The sequence below is a fragment of the Dicentrarchus labrax genome, unplaced genomic scaffold (genome assembly GCF_905237075.1).
Source record: "Dicentrarchus labrax unplaced genomic scaffold, dlabrax2021, whole genome shotgun sequence".
NCBI classification, from domain to species: domain Eukaryota; kingdom Metazoa; phylum Chordata; class Actinopteri; family Moronidae; genus Dicentrarchus; species Dicentrarchus labrax.
In genome coordinates, this window is record NW_026136706.1 from 2,127,403 (window position 1) to 2,155,190 (window position 27,788).

At 47.0% G+C, this 27,788-nt stretch overlaps 1 protein-coding gene across 4 annotated transcripts in view; it reads right to left on the minus strand.

Moving 5' to 3' along the window:
• ttn.2 (titin, tandem duplicate 2) overlaps positions 1–27,788 on the minus strand; it is a 211,710-nt gene that overhangs the window by 18,902 nt on the left and 165,020 nt on the right. For all 4 annotated transcript variants that reach the window (XM_051402827.1, XM_051402826.1, XM_051402824.1 and 1 more), the window contains 18 exons: positions 10,656–27,749; positions 10,267–10,563; positions 9,487–10,074; positions 9,077–9,379; positions 8,681–8,977; positions 8,201–8,488; positions 7,774–8,073; positions 7,387–7,538; positions 7,130–7,280; positions 6,714–7,013; positions 4,764–6,530; positions 4,378–4,671; positions 3,979–4,266; positions 3,501–3,800; positions 3,066–3,400; positions 1,027–2,758; positions 616–918; positions 94–405 (listed from right to left, as the gene is read on the minus strand). In XM_051402827.1, the coding sequence (XP_051258787.1) occupies positions 94–405; positions 616–918; positions 1,027–2,758; positions 3,066–3,400; positions 3,501–3,800; positions 3,979–4,266; positions 4,378–4,671; positions 4,764–6,530; positions 6,714–7,013; positions 7,130–7,280; positions 7,387–7,538; positions 7,774–8,073; positions 8,201–8,488; positions 8,681–8,977; positions 9,077–9,379; positions 9,487–10,074; positions 10,267–10,563; positions 10,656–27,749 (25,101 nt within the window). The remainder of the gene's footprint in view (positions 1–93; positions 406–615; positions 919–1,026; positions 2,759–3,065; positions 3,401–3,500; positions 3,801–3,978; positions 4,267–4,377; positions 4,672–4,763; positions 6,531–6,713; positions 7,014–7,129; positions 7,281–7,386; positions 7,539–7,773; positions 8,074–8,200; positions 8,489–8,680; positions 8,978–9,076; positions 9,380–9,486; positions 10,075–10,266; positions 10,564–10,655; positions 27,750–27,788) is intronic.

The following is a 27,788-nucleotide window of genomic DNA, read 5'->3' on the forward strand; positions in this document are numbered from 1 at the left end:
TACCTCAATAAATGACAGTTATACTGTATGTTGTTGAGCTTTTTGTAAGGATGCTACATCAATAGCAAAAATAATTGTAACTCTCCAACTTACAGTACTCATCCTTGCATGTGACTGGTCCAGTGGACTCAGAGGGTGCACTGTGGACGCCGGCAGCATTCTTAGCGAGGATGTGGTACTCAAAGGTCTCTCCTTCTCCCAAGTTGGTGACAGTGAAGTAGTTCTCGGTGATGGTGGTGTAATTGCACTTGAGCCAGCGGTTGTCGTCCCACTCATCCGTGCTGTACACTTTCCTCTCCACCACGTAACCAATGATCTTGCTGCCACCGTCATTTAATGGCACGGTCCAGCACAACGACACAGAGGAGCGGGTGATATCAGTCACCTCGGGTTTACCAGGAGGATCTAAGCAGGGACAGGGAGATGTTTACCGTAATACTGTAACTCAGCTTTCATCACAGTGCTTTTTATTTTCTTAAAGGTTTAAACTGCATTAGCTGAGTGAGGAGAACAGTAAAAAGTTTCTTGTAATCAGATTAACCGACAAATGTGACAGACAACTAGTCGTTAGTTTACAACACATTTTTGTAGTTAAGGCATAAATATTTCCCTCACCAACAGGATTCAGTGCCAGCACAGGTCTGGAGGCCTCGCTAGCCTTGCTGAGTCCAGCGATGTTCATGGCATATACCCTGAACTGGTACTCCAGGCCCTCAATCAGGTTGGACACCTTGTAATGGCACTCCAGGCAGGGTAGCTTGTTCTCCCTCACCCAAAGGATTGTGTTCCTCTCCTTCTTCTCGATCCAGTAGCCTGTCACCTGGCTGCCACCATCAGCATATGGCAGGTCCCATTTGATACTGATGGCGTTGGCAGACACGGATACCACATCTGGACGACTTGGGGGACTTGGAGGAACTGTGGAAGTTAAAGTGAGGTGAGATATGGTGAGATAAATACGTGGCATCCATACATATAAAAACAGGACTTGCATTAACTTTTGGAAAACCTTTGAACAGAACTTACCATATGGATGCTCAATGACAACAGGAGCAGACTCAATGGACTTGCTGACTCCAAACTTGTTCTCAGCGCACACTCTGAAGGTGTACTCCATATACTTGGTGAGATGAGTCACTTTAATGGTGGTTCTCTTCACACTGGAGTTAACCACTTGCCAGGAGGCAGAGCCAGCTTCTCGTTTTTCCACAATGTAGTTGGTGATATCAGAGCCGCCATCATCAGCTGGCTCTGACCAGGCGAGGTTGCAGGTCTCTGAGGAGACTCCAGAAATCTCCACAGGGCCTGTAGGTGGATTTGGTCTGCCAACCACAAGTACTGTCACTGTGAACGTCTTCACACCAGCAGCATTCTCAAGGATCAGGTAGTATTTGCCACTGTCACTTCTCTTGCTGTCTCTCACCAACAGAGTGGTTCTCTCCTTTGTGGTTCTTATTATGACTCTGTCAGTCTCCTTCAGCTTCATCTCCTCCAGCTTCCAGGTGACTTTGGGTGCAGGCCTGCCACTGATGGGGATGTCGATTGTGAAGGTGTTGGAGAGCTTGCAGGTGATAAGCTGGTTGGTGATGCTGCTGAGGTCAGCAGTTGGTTCGATGCGAGGCTCCTTAATGACCACAGAACTAAAGGTGCCCTGCGGCTCACTGATTCCAGCATCGTTCTTGGCCTTGACTCTGAAGTCATACTCTGTGTTTTCAAGCAGACCTTCCACCAGCATCTTCTGTGACTTTGTCTCTCCGCCAAGAACCCAGCGATCAGTGCCTTTAGCTCTGAATTCAACAATGTAGCCTCTGACGCGGCTACCTCCATCATGCTCCGGTTTCAGCCACACCAAGGAGGCTGTGCAGTTGGTGGTGTCGACAACATCAAGTCTCTTGGGTGGTGCAGGTTCTTCTGTGGCAATGATGGGCTCTGTCATCTCGTGAGGTTCCCCTTGGCCGTACTGGTTAACTGCAGTCACTCTGAATAGATATTGCACACCAATATCCAGACCAATTACCCTGATCATCTGGCGAGAGCACTTGGTGCTGACCTCCTGCCAAGCCAGGCGGCTGGCCTCACGCTTATCTACAAGGTAGTGATGGATTCTGGATCCGCCATCATTGGTAGGGGCATCCCACATCATTGTCAAGGCTCCACGGGTAACGTCTTTGAAACTGATGGCTCCTGGAGGTCCGGGTGTGTCCAGCACTTTGACAGTGAATGTGATGGACTTGCGGCCGCTGTTGTTCTCCAGGGACAGGGTGTATTTGCCAGCTTCGTACCTAGTACAACCCTCAATGGTCAAAGTAGAGGAGGAATCTGTGGTATTGATATCGCCCATGACAGGCAGGTCACCATCTACTTTAGACCAGGTGGCAAGAGGAGCTGGTTTGCCACGGAAGGCAATGTGAAGGGTGACAGTACCGCCATTCTTTACAATGTGAGTCTGCTTGAAATTGGCATCAATGTCGATCTCAGGAGATCTAAGTCTGTCCAGAGCCTGAACAGCGTTGGGCATCACTGAGGCTTCGCCCTCTCCAGATCCATTCACAGCACTGACCCTGAACTTATAGAGCTCTCCAGGCACCAGACCCTTGGCAGTATACCTGGTGTGGATGCAAATCTGGCTGTTGACTCTGTGCCATTCCTCAAGACTGGCCTTACACATATCGATATTATAGCCAATGATTTCCATGCCACCATCGAAGACAGGCTTGGTCCATTCCAGGCTGACTGAGGACTTGGTGGAGTCAGTGACCTATACAACAAGAAAAGAGCATAGTTCATAGTGTAATTTCTAATGTATATTTTTCTTTGTTCCTTTTCCTTCTTTTCAATAAAGTTATTTTTGAGGTTTCTTCTGTTCTAAAATAGCACGATTTGTGCGCTGATTTTCAATAACACAGATTCAGCTATTTAAAATAACCTTCATATCTGTATTTATCAATGTAGTCAGATTTTTGTTAATTATGAAATGAAAATTAAACAAAATAAAATCAGGATGAGAATTTGAAGATTGAATGGTTCTTCTTTTACAATTCCTTGCAGTGTCCCTGCAATCCTACCTTGATTAATGTGGGGGCACTAGGAGCACTGGTTGGCTCTCTGCATTTGAAGAGCCTGGAGGTACTGCTGGCTGGTCCGACACCAGCACCATTTTCAGCCATGACTCGGAATTCATACTCGTTGCCCTCAGTGAGGTTTGTGACACGGTGTCTTAGCTCCGTGATGGACCTCTTGGAGGAAACCTTCACCCAACGCAGGCTCTTTTTCTCTCTTCTCTCCAGGATGTATTGTTTGATCTCGTTTCCTCCATCTGACCTTGGCCTGGTCCAGCACATAGTGATGCTGTTTCCAGTCACATGGGTAGCGTCTGGGGTGCCAGGGGCATCAGGCACAGCTGAGGGGGTAAGTTATAAATGATATATTTTGAATGTGAAGTTATTGACAGTTAATATGTCAAAATATGTCAGACAATAAATGTGAGTGACTTTACTTACTGTATTGCATCTGTGCGATGATAGGATCAGAGTCCAGTGGTTTGCCGACACCAAACTTGTTGACAGCAGAGATTCTGAACTGGTACTCATTGCCCTTGATGAGGTTGGTGGCATTGTAAGAACATGCTTCACATTTGGAGGTGACCAAGGCCCAGGAGATCCTGGATGTCTCCCTCTTCTCCACCACATAGTGGGTGATGGCGGCACAGCCGTCGTTCTCTGGTGGGTTCCACCACACGGTGCACTTCTCAGCCGTGATGCCGGTGAAACGGATGGGACCCTCGACAGGTCCTGGGGTATCTGCAGAGAAACAGAAAATAGAGGAGTTACTTGAAATATATTCACAAATTGTGATATTGTAAAATCATATTATTTACATGAAATATCATGCCTTTGTGAGCTTAAGAGATAATAGAAACAGGTTTAAAAAAGTTTGAATCATAAATCTTTACCAAATAACAAGTCACTGTTTACCAACCTTGTACTCTGACATTGACATCAGCTTTCTTGGTACCAGAGCTGTTCTTGGCCTCTACAGTGTAGATTCCACGGTGGTTCCTATCAGCGTCACGGATAAAAAGACTGCTGGCGCCAATGCTGGTGGCAATCTCAATGTCAATCATGATCCTCTTGTCAATCTCTCTGCCATCTTTGTACCAGATAACCTGGGGGACGGGACGTCCTGTGATGGTGCAGCCGAGCTTAACGTTCTCTCCAGCCCTCAAGGTGAGCACCTGGTCTGGAGACCACTCGATCTCGGGTGCAACTGGAGGTGCAAAGAGAATGAACAAATGAGGAATCAACATAATCAAAGGGTTGTGAAACACCTATCATTCACTAATTTTTCTATATTTTTTATTAATTAGAAAATACTTACTGCTTTCATCCTTGGTCATAATGTATCCAGAGGAGTTAGATGGTGGACTGACTGTGCCCACAGCATTCCTGGCAATCACTCTAAACTCGAATCTGTCTCCAGCTGACAGACCGGTCACGGTGAACCTGGTCTCGCTGATATCAGTGAAGTTGCACCGCAGCCATTTGCCTCTACCTTGGCGCCTCTCCACACTGTAGGCCACAATTTTGCTGCCTCCGTCTCTCTTGGGGATGTCCCACTGCAGGGTGACTGAGTCTCTGGTCACATCGATACAGACAGGGTTGCCAGGTGGATCTAAACAGAAGAAAAAGAAGCAGTTTATCCATAGTGCTAGATTTAAAAATCCTGAACTAATAGCAAAGCAAACCAATACAGCATGTACTTACCAACAGGGGAGATAGCGAGCGCATGTTTGCTCTGTTCACTAACAGGACTGAGTCCAGCGTTGTTCTCAGCGTAGACTCTAAAGGAGTACTCCAAACCCTCAATGAGACCAATGATCCTGTACTCTTTGTTGGAAATAATGGTGGAGTTCACCTTCTGCCACATGAGGCTGTTCCTGTCCTTCTTCTCAACATGATAACCCAAAATCGGGGATCCTCCATCGAAACCTGGGGCCTCCCACCTAATGGTCATACCATCACTAGTGACATTGAAGGCCACTGGCTTTCCTGGAGGGCCTGGAGGTTTGTACTGGTGCTGGGCAACAATTTCTGGGGAGATGAGTGGTTCACTGACTCCATATTTGTTCTCTGCCCGGACTCTGAACTGGTAATGAGTTCCCTTGACCAGGTTGGCAATCTTAAAGGTGGTCCTGACAACACTAGAGCAGACCATCTTCCAGTTGGCCTGGGAGATCTCACGCTTCTCCACGCTGTAGCAGGTGATCTCACCACCTCCATCTTCCTTTGGCTGATCCCAGGAGATGATGATACTCTGGGCTTTAATCTCATCGAAGCGGATGGGACCAACAGGCACTGAGGGAGGTCCCAGCGTTATCACATTAATGTCAAAGTAGTTCTTGACAACTCTGTTGTCCAGAACCAAGGTGTATTGGCCAGCATGTTCCTTCTTGGCTCCTCTGACTGTGACTGCAGTCTTGTTGTCAGTGGTCCTGAAGCGAACCTTCTCACTTTCCTTCAGAGGCAAGTTATCCTTTAGCCAGCTGATTGCAGGTTTTGGTTTACCCTTGAAAGGCAACTCGATGTGGATGTTCTGACCAATACGAACAGCAAGCTCTCCATTGGGGTAGTCAACAAGGTTGGCCTCAGGTGGAATGAGGAAGTCCATGACAGTGATCGGACCAATCTGAGAGAAGTCACTATTGCCCTTCTCATTCTTGGCAAACACTCTGAAGTCCATGACAGCGTTCTCCTTGAGTCCTGTCACCTCGCAGCTGCAGCGTTTGCATGTCGCACCCAAAGTCCAGGTGGGATCTTCCTTGGTTCTCTTCTCAATTATGTATTCAGTGATGTAGCTGCCACCATCGTGGTCAGGTCTTGTCCACTGCAGGGTAACAGAGGTTTTTGTAGAGTCCACCATTACCAGGTCTTTAACAGCTCCTGGGGTTTCTGTGGCTCTGACAGGCTCAGTGGTTTCGCAAGTGTCGCCCACACCATACTCGTTTTCAGCAGACACACGGAAGAAGTAAGCTGTATCTTCCTCCAGGCCTGAAACCTTGTAAGTTGTGCTGGCACACTCGGCGGTGATCATCTGGTAAGCCTTCATGGTGGAGGCCTTCTTCTCAACAATGTAATTAGTGACAGGGGAACCACCCTCAATAAGAGGAGCCTCCCAACTCAGTGTCAGCTTTCCTCTTGTCACGTTCTTAATCATCAATTTCTGGCAGGTGGCTGGACTGTCCAGAACCTTTAGAGAAACTGTGATTATCTTGGGTTCTCCTACGCCATTCTCAATTTCCAGCAGGTACTTGCCGCGGTCGTCGCGGGTGACCTTGGGGATGAGGAGTGTTGTTGCTCGCTCAGTGCTGTTAATGGTGTAGCGGTTGTCACCGGTCATGTTGCGGTCACCACGGCGCCAGGTGACATTGGGGGCAGGGCGTCCCTTCAGGGGAATAAACACTTCAACATCACGGCCAGCCTTGGCTGTGTACTGGGTTGTCATGGGTACATCCAAGTCCAAATCGGCCTCCTCTGTTGGAGAGGTGGGAAATGGGAAAGCCCAGAAATTAATAATATGAATAATTACATAATTTTAAGACATCAGAATTTGTTTTAATGAACTATACTTATTATCAATGCTTTCAATTTGATCACAAAACATAAAAGACTCATGTCCTGTGTTAGTACTGTGGAAGCATCTATGTGTATACGAACCCAAGATATCTTTGGCTTGCACAGGCTGGTACATTTTGATGTCTTCTCCTTTACCCTTGCAGTTGACAGCGGAGACTCTGAAGAAGTAGTAGGTTCCAGGTTTCAGGTGGGACACCACATACTCACAGGCCTTAACCTGTGGGTTAATAGTAACCCAATCTCTTTCCTCTGTGTTCATCTGGTCCAAAATGTAGTGTGTAATTTCACTGCCACCATCATAGACAGGCTTCTCCCAGCCAAGGGTGATGGAGGTCTTTGTGGAGTCAACCACACGCAGCTTGGATGGCTCACCAGGCAGATCTGAGGAAGACAAAAGGGCACAAATGTTTTCAGTAGTTCCATGTAAAGACCTTACATTGAAGACTTTTCTAAAATGCTGGCATTGGGATGCTAGTAAGTGCAAATTGTACACATACCGATAGGGTCGTAGGCCTTGTAGAGGTCAGAAGACTCAGAGTAGTTTCCTGCTCCAGCTTTGTTAACAGCACAAACTCTGTACTGGTACTCGTTGTTCTCCACCAGGCTGGTGACTTTCTGCCTGGTATCTCTGATAGTGCCCTTCACCACCTACACAAAAATGGATGTTATGATGCTTACAAATACCAGTTATTAGTTTGGCTTCTTTTATTCTTAAAAACAAATGAAATATCTTAAGATAGGTCAGTAAACAAACCTTAAACCATTGCAGACTCTTCTTCTCCCTCTTCTCCAGGTAGTAGCCATCAATGTCGCTGCCTCCATCCAATGCTGGTCTTTCCCAGATCACTGTCATAGTGGACTTTGTGATCATGGTCACTTTAGGCTTGGATGGCTCACTTGGAGGTACTGTATGAAATCAAAATCATCAAGTTAGATGAAACTAACTAGTTTTCCATTAAAAAATATTTAAGTAGAAAAATATATAAAAAAGTATGCATGCAAATGTTCTATATTCATTTTCTTCATATTCTTATATGCAAATCTTAAAATAATACATTATAGTGTAGTTGTTTTTCAAAGCTAATAATCAACTCTGACTTGTTTGATGATCATTGATAGTGACATTATTCAGTTTGCTTACCAAATGCGTTCTTGGCAACTACAGGCTCAGACTCTAGTGGGTCTCCAATGCCGTATTTGTTGATTCCACGGACTCTGAAGATGTACTCATTGCCCTGGATGAGTCTGGGCACGTTTACTATGCAGTCTACCAGTTTCTCTGAGACAATGGACCACATGACCCTGCTGGTCTCCCTCTTTTCCACAATGTAATGTGTTACCATAGCACCGCCCTCATCAGCAGGTGGAGACCACATGATGGTGATGTTGTCAGCTGTAACTTTCTTAAACTGAATCTCTCCATCAGGGGGTCCTGGCTTGTCTGGATAGGGGAGGGACATATTCATGCATGTCAGTGTCTACAGTGTATATAAGATAAATGTCATTCAAGGCAAAATTACTGTCATAGACACAATACAATACAAACTCATTAAATAATATGAAAATACCTTGAATGAGCAGCCTGACAATGGCGCACGCAGATCCCAGGGAGTTCTTAACCTTGACTTCATATGTTCCAGAGTTCAGACGAGTGGTTTCCCTCAGGAACAAACTGGTGGACTCAAATGTGTGTTTGAAAGAGAGCTGGGCACTGGGCTTAAGCTCTCTGCCATCCTTGAACCACTCGATAGTGGGAGCAGGTTTGGCTGTGATATTAAATTTGAGCTCCACATTAGACTCAGCCCTGTACTTGACCTCGTTGAGATACTCCTGTGGTATTTCAATCTCTGGGGCACCTGGATGATAAATCAAAAAAACGGCAGGTGAGTTCAGATTCTGATGGATGTGGTCCTCAGAAGGTATCATATCCAAGTGCTAAAGGACTAATGTGATATCCAGTTTCACAAAAAACACTGACATAGTGTTCAGTTTGTGACAAAAATTTACTTTATGTATGAAAAATGCCCAGAAACACAAATGAGACCTACCATAGGTGTCGACACATGTAGCTGGTCCAGCAGTTGTGGATGGGTTGCTCACTGAGCCAACAGCATTCTTGGCCATGACTCTAAACTCATATGTCTCATCCTGGGTAAGGCCAGTCACAGTGTAGCGGGTGTCTGTGACATTGGTGAGGTTAGCCTTGGACCATCGAGCATTAATACCTTCTTTCTTCTCAATGATGTAGCCAGTGATTGGAGATCCGCCATCATAGTTGGGCTTCTGCCAGGCAAGGCTAATGGAGTTCTTGGTGATGTCACTGATGCGCAAGTTGATGGGTGGCTCTGCACAAACAGACAGTGAGAACTCGTTAAGCAATCGTTGCTAAGACGTAAAATTGGATTTTCTTGACTTTTAAATAGTTTTTTTGACATAAAACTCACCACAGGCATCAATAGCAAGCACTGCATCAGAAACCTTGCTGAAGGCACTGATTCCAGCAGCGTTCTCTGCTGCCACCTTGAACTCATAAATAAGTCCAGCATTGATGTTGGTGACCTTGAAGTGCGTAGCACGGATCACCATTTTGTTCACTCTCTGCCAAAGAATGCTGTTCCTGTCTTTCATCTGGAGATGGTAGCCAAACACATGGCTGCCACCATCTGACTTTGGCTCCTTCCAGGCAACAGTGATGGTCTCCCTGGTTACTGCAGTGATCTCTGGAGTCAATGGAGCATCAGGAATAGCTGGCGGGTAAGAGTTGAAGGGTGTTAACATTCATTAATGTAATGAAGAACAGAGTAGAAAAAAATAATACCATGGAAGTTAAAAGAGGGAAGCAAAGACCACTTACTGTAAGGAAGGCTGACAGTGACAGTTGGTGAGTCAATGTGCTCGCTGATTCCATATCTGTTCTCAGCCCTGATTCTGAACTGGTACTCCAGGCCAGTGGTTAGCTTCATGATCTTCATGGTGCAGCGGGCCACAGCAGAAGAGACATCCATCCAGTTGGCTGTTGTTGTCTCTCTCTTCTGGATGATGTAGTTGGTGATGGGGCTGCCACCATCATATGCTGGTGGGAGCCACTTCAGGCTCACACTTTCTTCTGTGACGTCAAATAGCTCCACAGGTCCTACTGGGGCACTGGGGCGGTCCAGAACCACAATGTTTACAAAAGACTTGGTGGTTCCAATGGAGTTGGAGGCAGTAATATCGTAGCGTCCTGAGTCTGCAGCAATGCTCTCACGCAAAGTGATCTTGATGCTGTCAGGGGTGACTTCAGAGTTGAACCTCATTGTTGACTTGAGCAGAACATTATCCTTGGACAGGCTGACTTTAGGCAAAGGCCGGCCTGTCAGTGGGATCTCACACTTGAGGTTGGAGCCAGCTCTGACATATACTGTGTTGTGGGGGAAGTCCTTCATGATGATCTCAGGAGATTCTAGGGTAAAAAAGTAAAAAGACAAAAAAAAAAAGACAGCTGTATCAGGGGAAATTAAGTGCAATATGGTGTAATTTGACACGATTATAATAATCATTACAAGTGATGGATGTTGGCTTATTCTGTTGTTTGTATTTCTTCTTCATTAATCACAATGTTGAATATGATCAATCTGAGCAGTCTGTAACTTACCAAGTTGGTCTTTGACCACTACAGGGGTCAACATTTCCTTAGTATCACTGAATCCAGCATGATTTTCAGCTCTGACTCTGAAGAAGTACTCAGCATTCTCCCTCAGACCAGAAACTGTTAAGTGGATGGACTTGGTTACACCACACTTAACCCACTTCTCCTGGCCTTTCTCCAGAGCTTCTACCAGGTAGCCAGTAATTCTGCTGCCTCCATCTTGTTCTGGTTTGGCCCAGGCCAGGGTTACACTCTCCTTGGTCACATCAGTCACACCCAGCTTTGGTGGTGGGCTTGGTTTTTCTGGAGAAAGAGGAGATTTGTTTGTTTGACTGAAATAACTGGGTATTATCTTTTGCATAACAATAAGAATGTATAATGATACATTTCAATACCTGTGATCTTGGTTCCCTCTTTGGTCTCAGCAGGAACACCAACCCCATACTCATTCTCGCCAGTCACTCTGAAGTAGAAGACTTCTCCCTCCGGCAGGTCTGTCACCTTGTAGGTCAGTCTGTGGCATGTGTCAGTCAACCTGGTCCATCCTTTCTTGCTGGCCTCACGGATATCAACAAGGTAGTTCTTCACTGGTCCTCCTCCCTCATTCTCAGGAGTATCCCAGGTTACAGTAGCAGAGGTCTTGGTCACGTCCTTGACCTCCACATTGGCAGGAGCTCCGGGGGAGTCCAGAACTCTGACATTAAGTGTCAAAGAGGAGGTTCCAGATACGTTGGACAAGGTGATGGTGTATTTGCCAGAGTCGTTGCGAGTTGCTTTCTCTAAGGTGATGGAGGTGAAGGTGTCTGTGGTGTCAATGGCAGCACGAACTCGAAGGTCAACATCAGGCTTAGTCCATGAAACAGTGGGGATAGGTTTGCCTCTGAAGGGCACTGTCATGGTGAATGAGCTACCATCTTTCACAATAAGAGTCTTCCTCATCTCATTGCTAATGTCAAAGAATGGCTCCTCTTCTCTTTCTTTGGCAACTTGTTTGTCTGTCTCAACACTGGGTTCACTGACTCCAATCTTGTTAATGGACTTGACAACAAAGACATATTCAGCCCCAGGTGTCAATTTTACCACTGTAAACTCTGTGTTCTTGGTGTTCTGGACTCCAACAATCCATTCATCATCTAAAGTCTTCCTGTATTCTACTCTATAACCAGTCACAGGTGCTCCACCATCAAATAGTGGCTTGTTCCATGACAGGGTGATTGTGGTCTTTGTAGAGTCAATGATCTTAGGTTTAGCAGGAGGTGAAGGCAGGAACTGTGGGTCTTCAGCCTTGGTAAGTGGGCAAGGGATGCTGGGAGCACTGAGGCCAGCAGAGTTCTCTGCAAACACTCTGTACTCATACTCACTGCCCTCCCGAAGGTGTGAGGCTTTGACTCTGAGGTCATAAACAGGTTTCTTGTTGACACGGCACCAGCGAAGGCCAGTCTTCTCTCGTTTTTCAATGACATAACCACAGATACTGCTGCCACCATCAGAAACAGGTCTTTCCCAACAGATGGTCATTGCCTCACTAGTAACTGAGGTGACCTGGACATTAGTAGGAGCTGCAGACACAGTGAATGGATCACTGGCCTTTGTTGGCTCACTCTCCAGGGGCTCACCATCCCCATATTTGTTGACTCCCCTGACTCTGAAGATGTACTCATTTCCTTTGAGCAGCTTGGTCACCTTACAGGTGGTTGCCTTCATGTCACCATAGACTAGAGTCCAGGCAAGGCGACTGGTCTCGCGTTTCTCCACAATGTAATGCATGATTTCAGCACCGCCATTCTCCTGAGGGGGTCCCCACGCAATGGTGCATTTCTCTGCTGTGAGGCCAGACACTGTCAAAGGACCTGAGGAAGGTCCAGGTCTGTCCAGAACCTTACAGTTAATAGCCACTGACCTGGTTCCAGCCACATTGTGCAGGGTCAGGACATACTGGCCAGAGTCCCTTCTGATAGCGTCTCTGACAATCAGTGTGGTTGTGAAGTTGGTGGAGGTGATTTCACACCTGGCCTTTGACTCAATCTCCTTCCCATCCTTAGACCATGTGACAACTGGGATTGGACGGCCAGTGACTTCAGCATCAATTTTAATGATATCTCCAGCCTTTATGACAACCAGCTGTCTGAACTTATCTTCCAGGATAATAGTGGGAGGGTCCACATCATCCTTTACTGTGACAGGACCAGTGCTCTCCGAGGGAGCACTCAACTGCTCTGTAGAATTTTTAGCAATGACATGGAAGTCATATTGGACATCCTCTGTGAGACCTGTGACGTCAAAGTAGGTATCTTGCAGGTTGGTGAAATTACATTTCAGCCAGCGACCATTGGGAAGTTCTTTACGCTCAACAATGTAGCCTGTAACCTTTGCTCCACCATCAAACTCTGGCTTTTCCCAGAAGAGGGAAACTGAGGTCCGGGTAATATTGGTGACTCTAAGGTTAGATGGAGGTTGGCATGGATCCCTAGCTGCCACAGCATCACTGGCCTTAGTGCATGGACCAATGCCAGCAGCATTCTCAGCATAGACTCTGAACTGATACAGCAGGCCTTCTTCAATGCCTGTCATCTTAAATTCGTTCTCAGTCAGCAAACCTCGGTTGACCTTCGTCCACAGGATGCTGCTTTGGTCTTTGCATTCAATGTGATAACCTATAACAGGGCTTCCACCATCACTGGCAGGTCTGCCCCATACCACAAGCATGCCATACTTGGTGGCATGGGCAACATGTACATTGGTTGGAGGGCCAGGAGGCTCGAAGGGATACTGAGCAACAACAGGAGCAGAGTCAATGGCATGACTCTTGCCATAACGGTTCTCCGCTGCAATACGGAACTGGTACTCTATTCCCTGTGTGAGACGAGACACCTTGATTGATGTCCTGGCTACTGTGGCTGAGACAATCTGCCATGTGGTTGTGGTAGTGTCTCTCTTCTCCACCACATAGTTGTTGATTTGGCATCCACCGTCGTAGGTTGGAGAATCCCAAGACAGGGAGATAAAGTCAGCACTCACTTCATCAACCTTAATGTTGCTGGGTGGGCCAGGTTTGTCCAAGATTATAACAGAGATTTCAGCTGTCTTGGTGCCAACTGAGTTAGTTAGAGTAATCTCATACTTTCCTACATCTTCCTTGGCAGCATCCTTGATTAAAATCTTGGATGAGGTCTTGGAAGTAAGAACATTGACCCTAGTTGTCTGCTTAAGCACCTGACCATCCTTCTTCCAGGACACCTCAGGCTGAGGTCTACCTTTGAAGGGAACATCAATCTTCAAGTCATCTCCTGCCTTTACACTGTATGTGTCGAACAACATGTTGATTGTGGGCTCTGCTGTGATGTCCTTCACCACCACAGGGGTAGCCAGAGGTTTGGAATCACTCTTGCCCTTATCATTCACAGCAATCACCCTGAAGGCATACTCCTCTCCCGTTGTGAGTCCATCAATAGTAGCTTCCAGTGCTTTGACTTCACTGCATACAGTCCATTTTTCATCTCCTTTGGGCTGCATCTCCACAATATAATTTGAAATTTTGCTGCCTCCATCATAATCAGGTTTCTCCCAGGAAAGGGTAACACTATGACGAGTCACGTCAACCAGGACAACCTTACCAGGAGGCAAAGGAGCCTCAGACACCTTGACCTGATCTGTGGAGGCAGGTAGACCTACTCCCAGCTCATTCACAGCCAACACACGGAAATAATATCGGCCTCCCTCCTGCAGGTCAGAAATAATGAACGAGTTCCTCACACAGTTAGTGCAAACACTAGTGAAAGCCATCCTCTTCTGTTCTCTCTTTTCTACAATATAGTGTGATATCTTAGCCCCCCCATCAATTATAGGAGGCTCCCAGGAGAGTGAGACCGAATTTCTTTTCACATCCTTAACCTCCAGGTTGGTAGGAGCACTCGGGGAGTCCAGAACTCTGACATTGATGAAGGCTGATTTAGAGCCACTGAGATTCTCAAGGGTCAGTACATATTTGCCAGTGTCAAATCTGTCGACATTCTCGATCACCAGCATCGTGTAAGAGCTTGTGACTTCAATCTGGGCGCGCTCATTCAGAGTACCATCAGCCTTTGACCATTTGACCTCAGGCTCAGGCTTTCCTCTGATTGTCACAAAGAGACGCAACGTGGCAGTGGCGCGAACATTGACCATCTTCCTCAGGTCAGCATCTAGTTCAATTTCAGGAGCCTCCAGCTTCTCTGCAGCAATTACAGACCCAGGTAGGTCCACATGCTCTCCTACTCCCTCACAGTTAACAGCACAAATGCGGAAGTTGTACTCTGCATTCTCCTTTAGTTTCTTTACAGTGTAGTGAGTGGTCTGAACACCAGTGTATGGTGTGGAAGTTATCCACTCATCATCTGCTGCCTCCTTCATTTCAACAATATATCCACTGATCTGTGCTCCACCATCATAGATAGGTCTGGACCAGGACAAAGAGACTGTGGTGCTTGAATGGTCGGTGACTTTGGGGTTATTTGGAGGTCCTGGTGGATAAATGGCATCAAAGGCCTTGATGTATTCAGTTGGTGCACTAGGCTTTCCCACACCAGCAGCATTTTCTGCTGAGACCCTGAATTCATAGGAATGACCCTCTGTGAGACCAGTACATCTGAATCTAAGGTCATTCAGCCTCTTCTTGTTGCATTTAGACCATCTGATGCCATCCTTATCACGTTTTTCAAGGATATATCCATCAATCTCAGCTCCTCCATTATCCTCTGGTCTCTCCCAGGTAAGCACTATGGAGTCCCTAGTGATAGCGCTGGCTTCTGGGGTGGAGGGTGCACTGGGAGTGGTGAAGGGATTACGGGCAATAACAGGCTCAGATTCCAAAGGCTCACCAACACCGTATTTATTCACAGCAGTGACTCTGAAGATGTATTCATTTCCAGGCAGCAGTTTTGTGATTTTGTAGCTGATGGCCTGGATCTTGGGCTCAACCACTGTCCATGACAAACGACTGGTCTCTCTTTTCTCAATGATGTAGTGTGAGATGCTGGCTCCACCATCATGTGAGGGATGGTTCCAGTGCAAATAACATTTTTCAGCTGTGACCCCTTTGACTTCTAGAGGGCCATCTGGAGGACCAGGTCTATCCAGAACTTTAACATTAACTGGGATCATCTTGACTCCTCCCACATTGACAAGTTTGAGAACAAAGTGGCCACCATCCACTCTGATGCAATCCTTGACTGTCAGAATTGTACGTGTGAGTGTGGTCTTGACCTCCATTCTTGGTGTGGTTTTGTCAATCTCCTTTCCCTCCTTTAACCAAATGACCTCAGGCAGAGGCTTACCAGTGTAGTCTGCATCAATAACAAATGACTCACCAGCATTAACAACAGTCAGATCCTTGAATTTAGAATCCATGGTAGCTCCTGGAGCCTCAATTTCATCTTTGGCAGTAATTTCTCCTGTGCCCAGTGAAGGACGGCTGAAAATTCCAGCAGCATTCCTGGCAATGACCCTGAACTCATACACGCAGTCCTCAGTCAGGCCAGTGAGAGTGAAGTGAGTATCAATGATGTTGGTGAAGCTGGCCTTCATCCAGCGGGTATCTGGGTGCTTCTTCCTCTCAATCACATAGCCAGTGATTGCACTGCCCCCATCATACTGAGGCCTGCTCCATTGGAGTGTCACATGGTTTCTGGTGATTTCAATAGCTTCAGGAGTGCCTGGTGGGTCACAGGGGTCCCTGGCTACTGTGCTTTCAGAGACCTTGCTAACTGGGCTAAGTCCGGCAATATTCTCAGCATAAACTCTGAATTCATACTCAATTCCTTCTTCCAGCTCTGTAGTCTTAAAATGTGTTTCTGGGATTAAAAGCTTATTGAGTTTAGTCCATAAGAGGCTGTTTTTCTCTTTTCTCTCGAGGTGGTAGCCTAGGATTGGACTGCCTCCATTGTTGGTGGGAGCTTTCCACTCAACAACCATGTTATCCTTGGTTGCAGCAGAAACAGTTGGTGTTCCTGGCGCTGCAGGCTCAGTGAATGGATACTGAGCAATAACAGCTGCAGAGACAATGGCAGGACTCTTTCCATATCTATTCTCAGCAGACACTCTGAATTGATATTCAACACCAGTCTTCAATTTGGTGACTTTGATGGTTGTCCTGGCAATAGTAGCGGACACAATCTGCCATGCTGTTGTGGTGGTGTCTCTCTTCTCCACAATGTAGTTATTGATCTGACAGCCTCCAGTATACTCTGGTGGCTCCCAGGACAGAGTGACATAATTAGAGCTCACCTCCTCAATCTTCACAGGGCCAGTGGGTGGGCCAGGCTTATCGAGGATAATAACAGTAATCTCCTCTGTACTTGTTCCAACACTGCTGGTAGCTGTGACAGTGTATTTACCAGAGTCTTCTTTATTCGCATCCTTGATGCACAGCTTAGTAGATGACAGTGTGCTCGATACATTAAGTCTGGTTGTCTCCTTAAGAGCCTGCCCATCCTTCTTCCATTCAACCTTAGGAACAGGGCGTCCCATCACTGGAATATCAATCTTCAGATCCTCACCAGTTTGTAAACTGTAAGTGTTGAATGTCATCTTGAATCTGGGTTCGATGGTTACATCTTTAGCAGTGACTGGTGCAGCCAGTGGCCTGGGGTCACTCTTGCCCTTCTCATTGAAAGCTGAAACTCTAAACAGGTACTCATGTCCTGTGCTGAGGCCTGTGACAGTGCCCTCACAAGTTTTGGTTGTGGCAGCCACCACCCATTCCTCTGAGCCCACAGGCTGCATCTCAATGTAGTATCCCATGATCCTGCTGCCTCCATCATGGTCTGGCTTCTCCCAAGAGAGTGAAGCAGTGGTTTTGGTCACTTCAGTTAAAGTGACCTTACCCACAGGCAGAGGAGGTTCAGAAGTCTTAACTGCATCTACTGTCTCAGCTGGGTGTCCCACACCAAACTCATTCTCTGCTAAGACTCTGAAATAGTAGATAGTTCCCTCAGTGAGGCCAGTGATACGGTAGCTTGTCTTTGTGCATTTATTGTCCACGTTAGAGTAAACCTTCCTGGTGGACTCCCGCTTTTCAACCAGGTAATTCTTGATTCTTGCACCACCATCAATCAGAGGAGGCTCCCAGGTCAGAGTGACACTTTGTCTCTTAATGTCTTTTACTGTTAGATTCACTGGGGCCCCTGGAGTGTCCAAAACTTTAACAGAAACAAAGGCAGATTTGGTGCCAGCACTATTTTCCAAGTTGAGGATGTATTTTCCAGCATCATATCTGTCACAGATGTCAATGGAGAGCTGTGTATAGTCTTCACCAGTCTCTATCTGAACTTTACTGGGCAGTTCTCCATCCTCCTTGGCCCAGCAGATCTCAGGAGTAGGACGTCCCTTGAATGGAATGCAGATTCTCATCGAACCTGCTGCACGGACAACTATGCCCTTCCTTAGCTCTGAATCCAGAATCATTTCTGGAGGATCAATCTTATCAAGAGGTTTCACAACCCCTTGGACTTCGGTGGGCTCACCAACACCTAGCTTATTGATGGCACATATGCGCACCTTGTATTCCTGGTGCTCTATCAACTTGGTGATGGTAAACTTGGTAGCTTTAACTCCAGTCGGTGGGGTGCATATGGTCCACTCCTCCTCATCAGCCTTGGTAATTTCCACAGCGTATCCTTGAATCTCGCAACCACCATCATAGATAGGGCGATGCCAGGCCAGACTAATGGAGTCTTTAGTTGTGTCGACCACATGAGCATTGGTGGGACAGCCCGGTTCAAAGGTGGGGTCACAGGCTTTGAGGTAGGGTGTAGCTGGGCTTGGCTGACCCACTCCAGCTACATTCTCAGCAGATACTCTGAATTCATACTCATGGTCTTCAGTCAGTCCAGTTACTCTGAAACGCAAATCTGTCACTCTGCGTTTATTGCACTTGGTCCACCTTATTCCAGCTCTGTCTCTCTTCTCAACAATGTAACCACCAATTTCACTGCCTCCAGTGGTCTCAGGGCGGTTCCAGCAGACAGTCATGGAGTCCCTGGTAATGTTAGTGATCTCAAGCTCCTGAGGTGAGCCAGGAGTAACAAATGGATTTCTCATGATAACTGGCAATGATTCAAGAGGCTCACCTACGCCATATTTGTTGACGGCCATAACTCTGAAGATATACTCATTGCCCTTTAACAGTTTAGTAACCTTGAACATGGTAGCTCCACAGTCACTGGAGACCACAGTCCATGCCAGGCGACTTGTTTCTCTCTTCTGAATGATGTAGTGAGAAATGCTAGCTCCACCATCGTGCCTGGGTGGCAGCCATGACAGTGAACACTTCTCCTCAGTGACGTTGCTGACAGTAAGAGGTCCCTCTGAAGGGCCTGGTCTGTCCAGGACCTTCACACTGAATGGGACATTTTTAGTTCCACCCACATTCGTCAGAACCAGTGTGTACTGTCCACCATCTACTCTGATGGCATCTTTCACAACAAGCAAAGCCTTAAAATCTGTGTTCTTGATCTCAGCTCTTGCTGAGTTTTCAACTTCAACATTTCCTTTGAACCACTGAGCTGTGGGGATGGGCTTTCCTTCCACACTGGCTTCCAGATTGAATGTCTCTCCAGCATTGATAACAATGGTCTGGTTGTATATAGGATCTGTCTCACACTTAGGTGGGTCAATTTCATCCATGGCTGTGATGGATCCTGTGCTCTCAGATGGCTTGCTGACAGCCCCAGCTGCATTCCTTGCAATTACTCTAAAGTCATATTTGCAGTGTTCTGTCAGGCCAGTTACTGTGAATTCATGTGCAATGATGTTTGTAAAACTAGCCTTCATCCACTTTCCTTCTGGAAGGTCTCGTTTCTCCACTACATAGCCAGTAACTAAGCTTCCACCATCATACTGTGGTGGGGTCCACTTCAGCTTCACTGAGTGTCTGGTCACAATCAAAGCCTCAGGACAGCCAGGAGGATCACATGGGTCACGGGCAACATAAACTTCAGAGACTTTGCTGCATTTTCCAATGCCAACAATATTCTCAGCATAGACTCTGTACTCATACTCAATGCCTTCTTCAAGAGGAGTAGATTTGAACCTACAGTCTTGGATGAGCATTTTGTTGATCTTTGTCCAGAGGATACTGTTCTTCTCTTTTCTCTCCAGATGATAGCCTAAGATGGAACTGCCTCCGTCAGATGGGGGTTTGTGCCACTCAACCACCATATAGTCTTTAGTGTATGAAGACACAAATGGTGTTCCTGGTGGGCCAGGCTCCTGGAAAGGATACTGTGCCAAAACAGGCTCTGAATCAATTGCATAACTCTTTCCATATCTATTCTCAGCACAGATTCTGAACTGGTATTCAGCACCTGTCTTCAGATTGCTCACTTTTAGTGTGGTTCTAGCCACAGTGGCAGATACGACCACCCAGTTGGTTGTGGTTGTGTCTCTCTTCTCCACCACATAGTTGGAGATTGGACAGCCACCTGTATATGTAGGAGGTTCCCAGCTAAGAGTGATACTCTCAGCACTGATATCCTCTAACTTGACAGGGCCTGTTGGTGGGCCTGGTTTGTCCAGGGTGATCACCTCAATAGTGGCATCTTTGGAGCCTAAGGCATTGGTGATATTGATGCTGTACAAGCCTCCATCCTCTCTGGTGGCATCCTTCATGGTGAGAGTGGTATGATGTGCTGAATCAGTGACATTGACTCTGGTGGTTTGCTTAAGGGCAGCTCCATCTTTAGTCCAAGTGATGGTTGGCTTTGGATGACCAGCAATTGGAACCTCAATCTTGAGGTCATACCCCACCTGGACACTGTAGGTGCTCACTTTGGGTCGAACAGCAGGCTCAATCACTAGGTCCTTTGCTAAAACTGACTGAGCCAATTGTCTCGGGTCACTTTTGCCCTTGTCATTTACAGCAACAACTCTGAATTGGTACTCCTCCCCCTTAAGTAGGTTTGTCACTACAGTCTCCACTGCCTTCACACTAGCACACACAGACCAAGCTTCACTGTCCTTGGATGCCAGTTCGACTTCATAGTGACTGATCCTGCTGCCACCGTCATATTCAGGCTTCTCCCAGGCGAGAGTTACAGTGCTACTAGTGACGTCAACAACACTGACTTTACCAGGCGGCTGAGGCTTCTCAGATATCTTAATTGGTTCTATAGTTTTAGCAGGGAGACCCACACCATATTCATTCTCAGCCAAGACTCTGAAGAAGAAGATTCCACCCTCTGGAAGAGGTTCAACTTTCCATGTCATCTTGTTGCAGGTGATAACAGGAGAATAAACCTTCCTGGTGCTCTCACGCTTCTCAACAATATAATGCTTAATCTTTGAGCCACCATCCAGAAGGGGAGGCTCCCATGTAAGAGTGACCGAATTCTTGGTAATCTCTTTCACTATAAAGTTAGTTGGTGGACTAGGTGAGTCTAGGACTCTAACACTGATGAATACTGACTTCACTCCACTGGCATTCTCTGCTGTCAGGGTGTACTTGCCACTATCAAATCTGTCAACATTCTCAATGACAAGTGAAGCATAGCTGCCTGTATTGTCAATCTGGGCAGTCTCCTTAATCTCGCCCTCAGCCTTGCCCCATTTCACTTCAGGTGCTGGACGACCTCTCACAGGAACAAACAGCCTGAGAGTGCTTGCTGATCTAATGTTGATCATCTTTCTCATATCTGCATCCAGGTCAAGATCAGGAGCCTCAAGCTTCTCCTCCAAAAGAATTTTTCCTGGTACATCAGCATGCTCACCAATACCAACTTTGTTGATGGCACACACTCTGAATTGGTACTCATGCTTCTCCAGAAGCTTTGTCACTTTCAATTTAGTGTCAGTGATTCCAGTGGGGGGAGTGCACATAAACCACTCATCAGATGCCCCATCGCAGGCCTCAACAATGTAAGCCTGAATCTCACAGCCACCATCATAGATGGGTTTGCCCCATGTCAGGGAAACCGTGGACCTAGATGAGTCCACCACCTTGGGGTTGTTTGGTGGGCCTGCTTTGAAGATAGGCTCCAGGGCTTTGTAGTACACTGTTGGCGTGCTAGGTGTGCCAACACCTGCAGCATTCTCAGCAGCAACTCTGAATTCATAGCTGTGGTTTTCTATAAGCCCTGTCACTCTGAAGCGAAGCTCACTCACTGTGCGCTTATTGCACCTAGTCCATCTTACACCATCCTTGTCACGCTTCTCAACAATGTATCCCTGAATGGGGCTGCCGCCATCATTAGTTGGTCTCTCCCAGGTCACCACCATGGAGTCTTTGGTGATTGTTGAGACTTCTACCTCTGTTGGTGGGTTGGAAGTGACAAATGGATTTCTGGCAATCATCGCCTCAGATTCCAGGGGCTCACCAACTCCGTATTTGTTGACTGGAATCACTCTGAAGATGTACTCGTTACCAGGAAGAAGTTTTGTGATCTTCAGGTTCAATGTCTGAACTTTTGGCTCAACTACAGTCCAAACCAGTCGGCTTGTTTCCCTTCTCTCAACAATGTAATGGGAAACATCGCTACCTCCATCTTGCGAGGGAGGTTTCCAGGAAATGGAGCATTTCTCATTGGTGACTCCATAGATGGAGATAGGACCCACAGGTGGACCTGGTCTGTCCAGGACCTTGACATTAATATTAATAGATTTCTCTCCTCCAACATTCTTTACCAGCAAAGTGTACTGACCTCCATCGACACGGATGGCTTCTTTAACAACTATACAAGCTGTAAAGTCTGTGTTCTTGAGCTCTAGGCGAGCTGCTTCAGTAAGCTCTTTGCCCTCTTTCAGCCAGTGCACAGAGGGCACAGGCTTACCAGAGACAGCAGCCTCAAGCCTGAATGTCTCTCCAGCATTTACCACCACAGCCTGGGAGTACTTAGATTCCAAGTCAATTGTGGGTGGATCCACCTCATCCTTGGCAGTGATGGCTCCAGTAGAGTCAGAGGGCTTGCTGAACACACCTGCTGCATTCCTGGCGATGACACGGAACTCATAAATCTGATCTTCAGTAAGTCCTGTGACAACAAATTCAGTTTCAATGATGTTGGTAAAACTGGCCTTCATCCAGCGGCCAGCTGCCTCTTTCTTTTCAACCACATAGCCTGTGATCTTGATTCCGCCATCATACTCAGGTTTGGTCCATCTGAGTGTCACTTTGTTTCTCGTCACAATGACAGCCTCTGGTTTTCCTGGTCTGTCACAAGGATCCCTGGCAACTTGCATTTCACTCAGTTTGCTGGCTTTGCTGAGGCCCACAATGTTCTCAGCATAGACTCTAAACTCATATTCAATACCCTCCTCAAGGCCAACAACCTTGAATCTGGTCTCTGGGATAATTTGTTTGTTTTGTTTTACCCACAGTATACTGTTTCTCTCTTTGAGCTCTAAGTGGTAGCCCAGAATTTTGCTTCCACCATCATTGCTGGGTTTCTCCCACACAACCACCATGCTCTCTTTGGTGGCTGACTGGACCACAACAGAACGGGGTTGGCTAGGTAGTTCAAATGGATACTGAGCAACAATGGCTTCAGAGAGCAGGAGAGAGGACTTGCCATATCTATTCTCTGCAGCAATCCTGAACTGGTACTCAGATCCAGTCTTTAGACGGGCTGCCTTGATAGTGGTTCTGGCCACTGTAGCTGACACAATCTGCCAGTTAGTGGTAGACGTGTCTCTCTTCTCAACAATGTAATTATTGATGCTGCAACCACCGTCGTACTCTGGTGGATTCCAGGACAGGATCACACTGTCAGCAGTGACCTCATCCAGCTTAATCGGGCCAGTTGGAGGACCAGGCTTGTCTAGAACAAGGACACTGATGTCTGTAGATGCCTCTCCAGCTGTGTTGGTCAGTTTGATAGTGTATGTGCCCACATCATCTCTGCAAGCTTCCTTAATAACTAGGAGAAGGTGTCTATCCGTGGCTTCAGCATTAACTCTGGTTGTCTCCTTGAGAGCAACACCATCTTTGAGCCAAGTTGCGGTAGCCTTGGGGCAGGCAGCATATGGTACATCTATCTTCAGATCATCTCCTGCTAGTACACTGAATGTACTAAAAAGCAGTTTGAAAGTTGGTGAGATGACCAGGTCTTTAGCCACTACAGGTACACTGAGAGGACGTGGGTCACTAACTCCCTTTTCATTGGTGGCTGAGATACGGAACATGTACTCCTCTCCCTGTGTAAGGCCAGTTACAAGAGCCTCATTGGTCTTTACCACCATGACCTGGGTCCACTTCTCACTGCCTTTACCTTGCATCTCAACAATATAGCCTGTGATTCTGCTGCCACCATCATGTTCAGGCTTTTCCCATGTTAGTGTGACACTCATGCTGGTAACTTCACAAAGGGACACTTTGCCTGGTGGTAGAGGCTTCTCTGACACTTTGATTGGATCGACGGTCTCTACTGGGAGACCAATGCCATATTCATTCTCAGCCAGGATTCTAAAGAAGTACATTTTTCCTTCCTCCAGGTCTCCAACTTTCCAACTAGACTTATGGCAGCTGGCACAGACTGTTGAGTAGGCCTTTCTGGTTGACTCACGCTTCTCCACAATGTAGTTGCGGACTCTGGAGCCACCATCAATTAGAGGTGCATCCCAAACAAGGGAAACTGAATCTCTAGTGACCTCCTTGACGATGAGATTCTGAGGTGCTCCAGGAGTATCTAGCACCCTTACATTAACAAAAGCTGTCTTGCTTCCTGAGGCATTCTCTACAGTCACCATGTATTTACCTCCATCAAACCTGTCAACATTCTCTACTTGAAGAGTGGTGAATGATGAGGTGATTTCAATGTTAGCTTTGTCCAGGGATTCTCCATGTTCCCTTGCCCATTTAATTTCAGGTGCTGGTCTGCCCTTAATGGGGACAAAGAGTCTGAGTGTGCTACAGGCCCTGATGCATACTACCTTACGTAGCTCTGCTCCAAGTTCAATTTCTGGAGGAAGCAGTCTGTCTTCAGCCTTGGGAGTTCCAGGAACAGCAGCAGGCTCTCCCACTCCTTCACAATTTGTGGCACAGATGTTTATTTTATACTCTTGATTTTCCTTCAAGTTGGTAATAGTGAAAGAAGTGGCTGTCCATCCCTTCTTGGGAGTGTGAATTGTCCACTCATCCTCCTCAGGCAGGCAGGTCTCCACAATGTAACCAGTGATTTCAGAACCACCATCATAGACAGGCTTGTTCCAAGCAAGGGTGATTGAGGACTTGGTTGTGTCCAGCACTCTGGGATTCCCTGGAGGTCCAGGCTGGAAGATGGTGTCCACAGCCTTGTAGAAGGGACTGCAAGGACTAGGCTGGCTTAGACCAGCATTGTTCTCAGCAAAAACTCTGAATTCATACTCATGTCCTACTGTGAGGCCAGATACCTTGAATCGTAGGTCAGTTACAGTCCTCTTGTTGCACTTCACCCAGCGCAGGCCAGTCTTATCTCTTCTTTCAATTATGTAGGTGTTTATTCTGCTGCCTCCATCGTGTTCAGGGCGCTCCCAGCAGACAACCATGGAGTCCTTTGTAATAGTGGTGACTTCAGGCTGCTGTGGTGGGTCACTGGGGACATAGGGATTGGCACAGATGACAGGTTCAGACTCAAATGGTTCACCCACGCCATACTTGTTAACAGCCATGACTCTGAAGATGTACTCATTGCCCTTCAGAAGCTTGGTGACCTTGAACCTGTTCGCCTGAAGATCTGTGGCCACATTTGTCCATGCCAACCTACTGGTTTCACGCCTCTGAATGATAAAGTACTCAATCTTGGCACCACCATCATGTGTTGGATGCAGCCAGTTAAGGACACATTTCTCAGCTGTGACGTCAGTAACAGTGAGGGAATCTGGTGGTCCAGGTCTGTCGAGCACCTTAACATTAAATGTAAACTTGGCAAAGCCACCGGGATTGCTGGCAGTCAGAGTAAAAGCACCTCCGTCCCTTCTCAGGGAATCTTTGTTTATTAGAGTTGTGTGGAAGTCAGATGTCTTTATCTCAAGCTTGGCTGTATCCTCAAGCTCCTTTCCTTCCTTGGTCCATACCAGAAATGGGATTGGCCTGCCAGTTACATTGGCCTCAAGTTTAAACACCTCTCCTGCCATGACAACAACATTGCTACTATATGATGCATCAACATCAAGTCTTGGCTCTTCGATGTCATCTCTGCATGTGATTGCCTCAGATGGCTGGGATGGAGCACTAACAGCACCAGCTGAGTTTCTTGCAGTCACACGGAATTCATAAGTTGCATCTTCTGTCAGACCACTGACTGTGTAGATAGTTTCTTGGATGTTGTTAAAGTTGGCTTTGAGCCAGCGTCCATTGGGCATCTCTCTCCTCTCTACTGTGTATCCAGTGATGGAAAAGCCGCCATCTCCCTCTGGTTTGCTCCATGTGACTGTCACCTCATGTCTGGTGATATTCAGTGCCACAGGCCTACCCGGTGGGTCGATTGGGTCCAAAGCATACACAGGCTCAGAGGGTTTGCTTGGTTTGCTGAGACCGGCCATGTTCTCAGCAAAAACACGGTGTTCATATGCAATTCCATCAACAAGGCCTGGTGATTTGAAGATATTTCCAACAACAAGAGCTTTGCTGATTCTCTGCCACAGAATGCTGTTTTTCTCTTTTCTGTCCACATGATATCCCAGGATGACACTGCCTCCATCAGAGGAAGGCTCATTCCAACTAAGAGTCATAGCATCCTTGTTAAAAGATGTGACCACAGGAGTGCCTGGCTGGCCTGGCACATCAAATGGATAGGCAGCCACCACTGGCTCAGAGATAATGCATGGTCCGATGCCATATCTGTTCTGTGCCTTGACGCGGAACTGATATTGGGTTCCAGTGTTGAGTCGAGCTGCCTTGAATGTGGTGCGGATCACTGTCGCTGCCAACTCTACCCAGGAAGTACCAGTAGTCTCCCGCATCTCAACAATATAGTTGTTGATGGGAACACCTCCATCATTTTCTGGTGCCTCCCAGGACATGAGAACATAATCACATGAGACCTCGTCCAGCTTGATAGGACCAGTTGGAGGACCTGGAATGTCATGGACCAGAACTGTGATCGTCTCAGTCACTGTACCCAGCATGTTCTTTCCAATCATGGAATACTGGCCTCCATCAGTCCTCTTGATCTCACTGATGTTGAGGATTGTGGATGTTGGTGTGGTTTCAGTGTTGATTCTTTGTGTCTCCTTTAGCACTGTGTCTCCTTTCTTCCAGGAAACCACAGGTCTTGGTTTGCCGAGCACTGGAATCTCCACCTTGACGCGGTCTCCTGCCTTAGCGATGACAGTCTGCTGGTAGACTCCACGTAGGTCAAAGGAAGGAGCGGATGTCTGCTCTTTGATAATAGCAGGCCTGCTCTCACGGGGGTCACTCCTGCCTGATGCATTGACAGCTATTATGCGGAAGGTATATTCTGCGCCCTCAATCAGATCCGGGACAGTGTAGTCCAGAGCTTTGATGGTGCCCATATGGACCCACTGGTCTGTGTCCTTCTTCTGGGCCTCAATGACATATCCGGTGATCAAGCTGCCACCATCATGCAGGGGCTTGGTCCATGCGAGGCTGGCACTGTCAGCTGTCACATCTGTGACATACAAGTTCTCTGGTGCAGAAGGGGCCTGGGACACCCTGATTGGCTCAGGGGTTTCAGCTGGCTCACCAATGCCCAGGTCATTCTCAGCAGTGATACGGAAGTAGTAGTAAGCTCCCTCTTCAAGGCCTAGTATCTTGAAGGAACACTTCTGCCAAGTGGTGCTAAGCACAGTATAGGCCTTCTTGGTGGCCTCTCTCTTTTCAATAACGTAGTTGTGAATCTTAGAACCACCATCAATTATGGGGATTTCCCACTGAAGGGTGATGCTATTCTTAGTGATCTCTCTAGGTTTAAGATTGACTGGTGGTCCTGGTGTGTCCAAAACTTTCACATTAACAAAGCCAGTCTTCTTTCCAGCAACGTTCTCCAGACAGAGGTGGTACTTTCCAGCATCGTATCTGGTGCAGTCAGGGATAACCAGGAGAGTGTAGGACTCTGTGGTGTCAATGTGTGCACGTTTTTTAAGGTCGGTATCATCTTTGCTCCAGGTTACTTCAGGAACAGGCCGACCTCTGATGGGAACAAACATACGGATTGAAGCACGGGACCTCACCACCAGGGTTCTCCTGAGTTCAGCATCCAGCTCAAAGTCTGGCAGTGACTCCTGGTCTACCAGTTCAGTCAATTTCTCAACCTCTGCAGGCTCACCAACTCCCTCTGAATTTACTGCGCAGACTCTGAAGTGGTATTTGCCTCCTTTTTTAAGTTTACCAATAACGTATTCATTAGCTTTCAATAGGTACTGTGTCTCCGTCTCCCAGTCATCATGCCCCTCCTCTTTGTACTCAACAATATATCCATCTACTTCAAGACCACCATCATAGTGGGGTCGACCCCAGGCAAATGTGGCAGTGGTTTTTGTGGTTTCTGTAATTCTGGGGTTGGATGGAGGACCAGGTGGATCTGATAAATAAGAAAAATGAGAGGTTAACTAAGTTAATT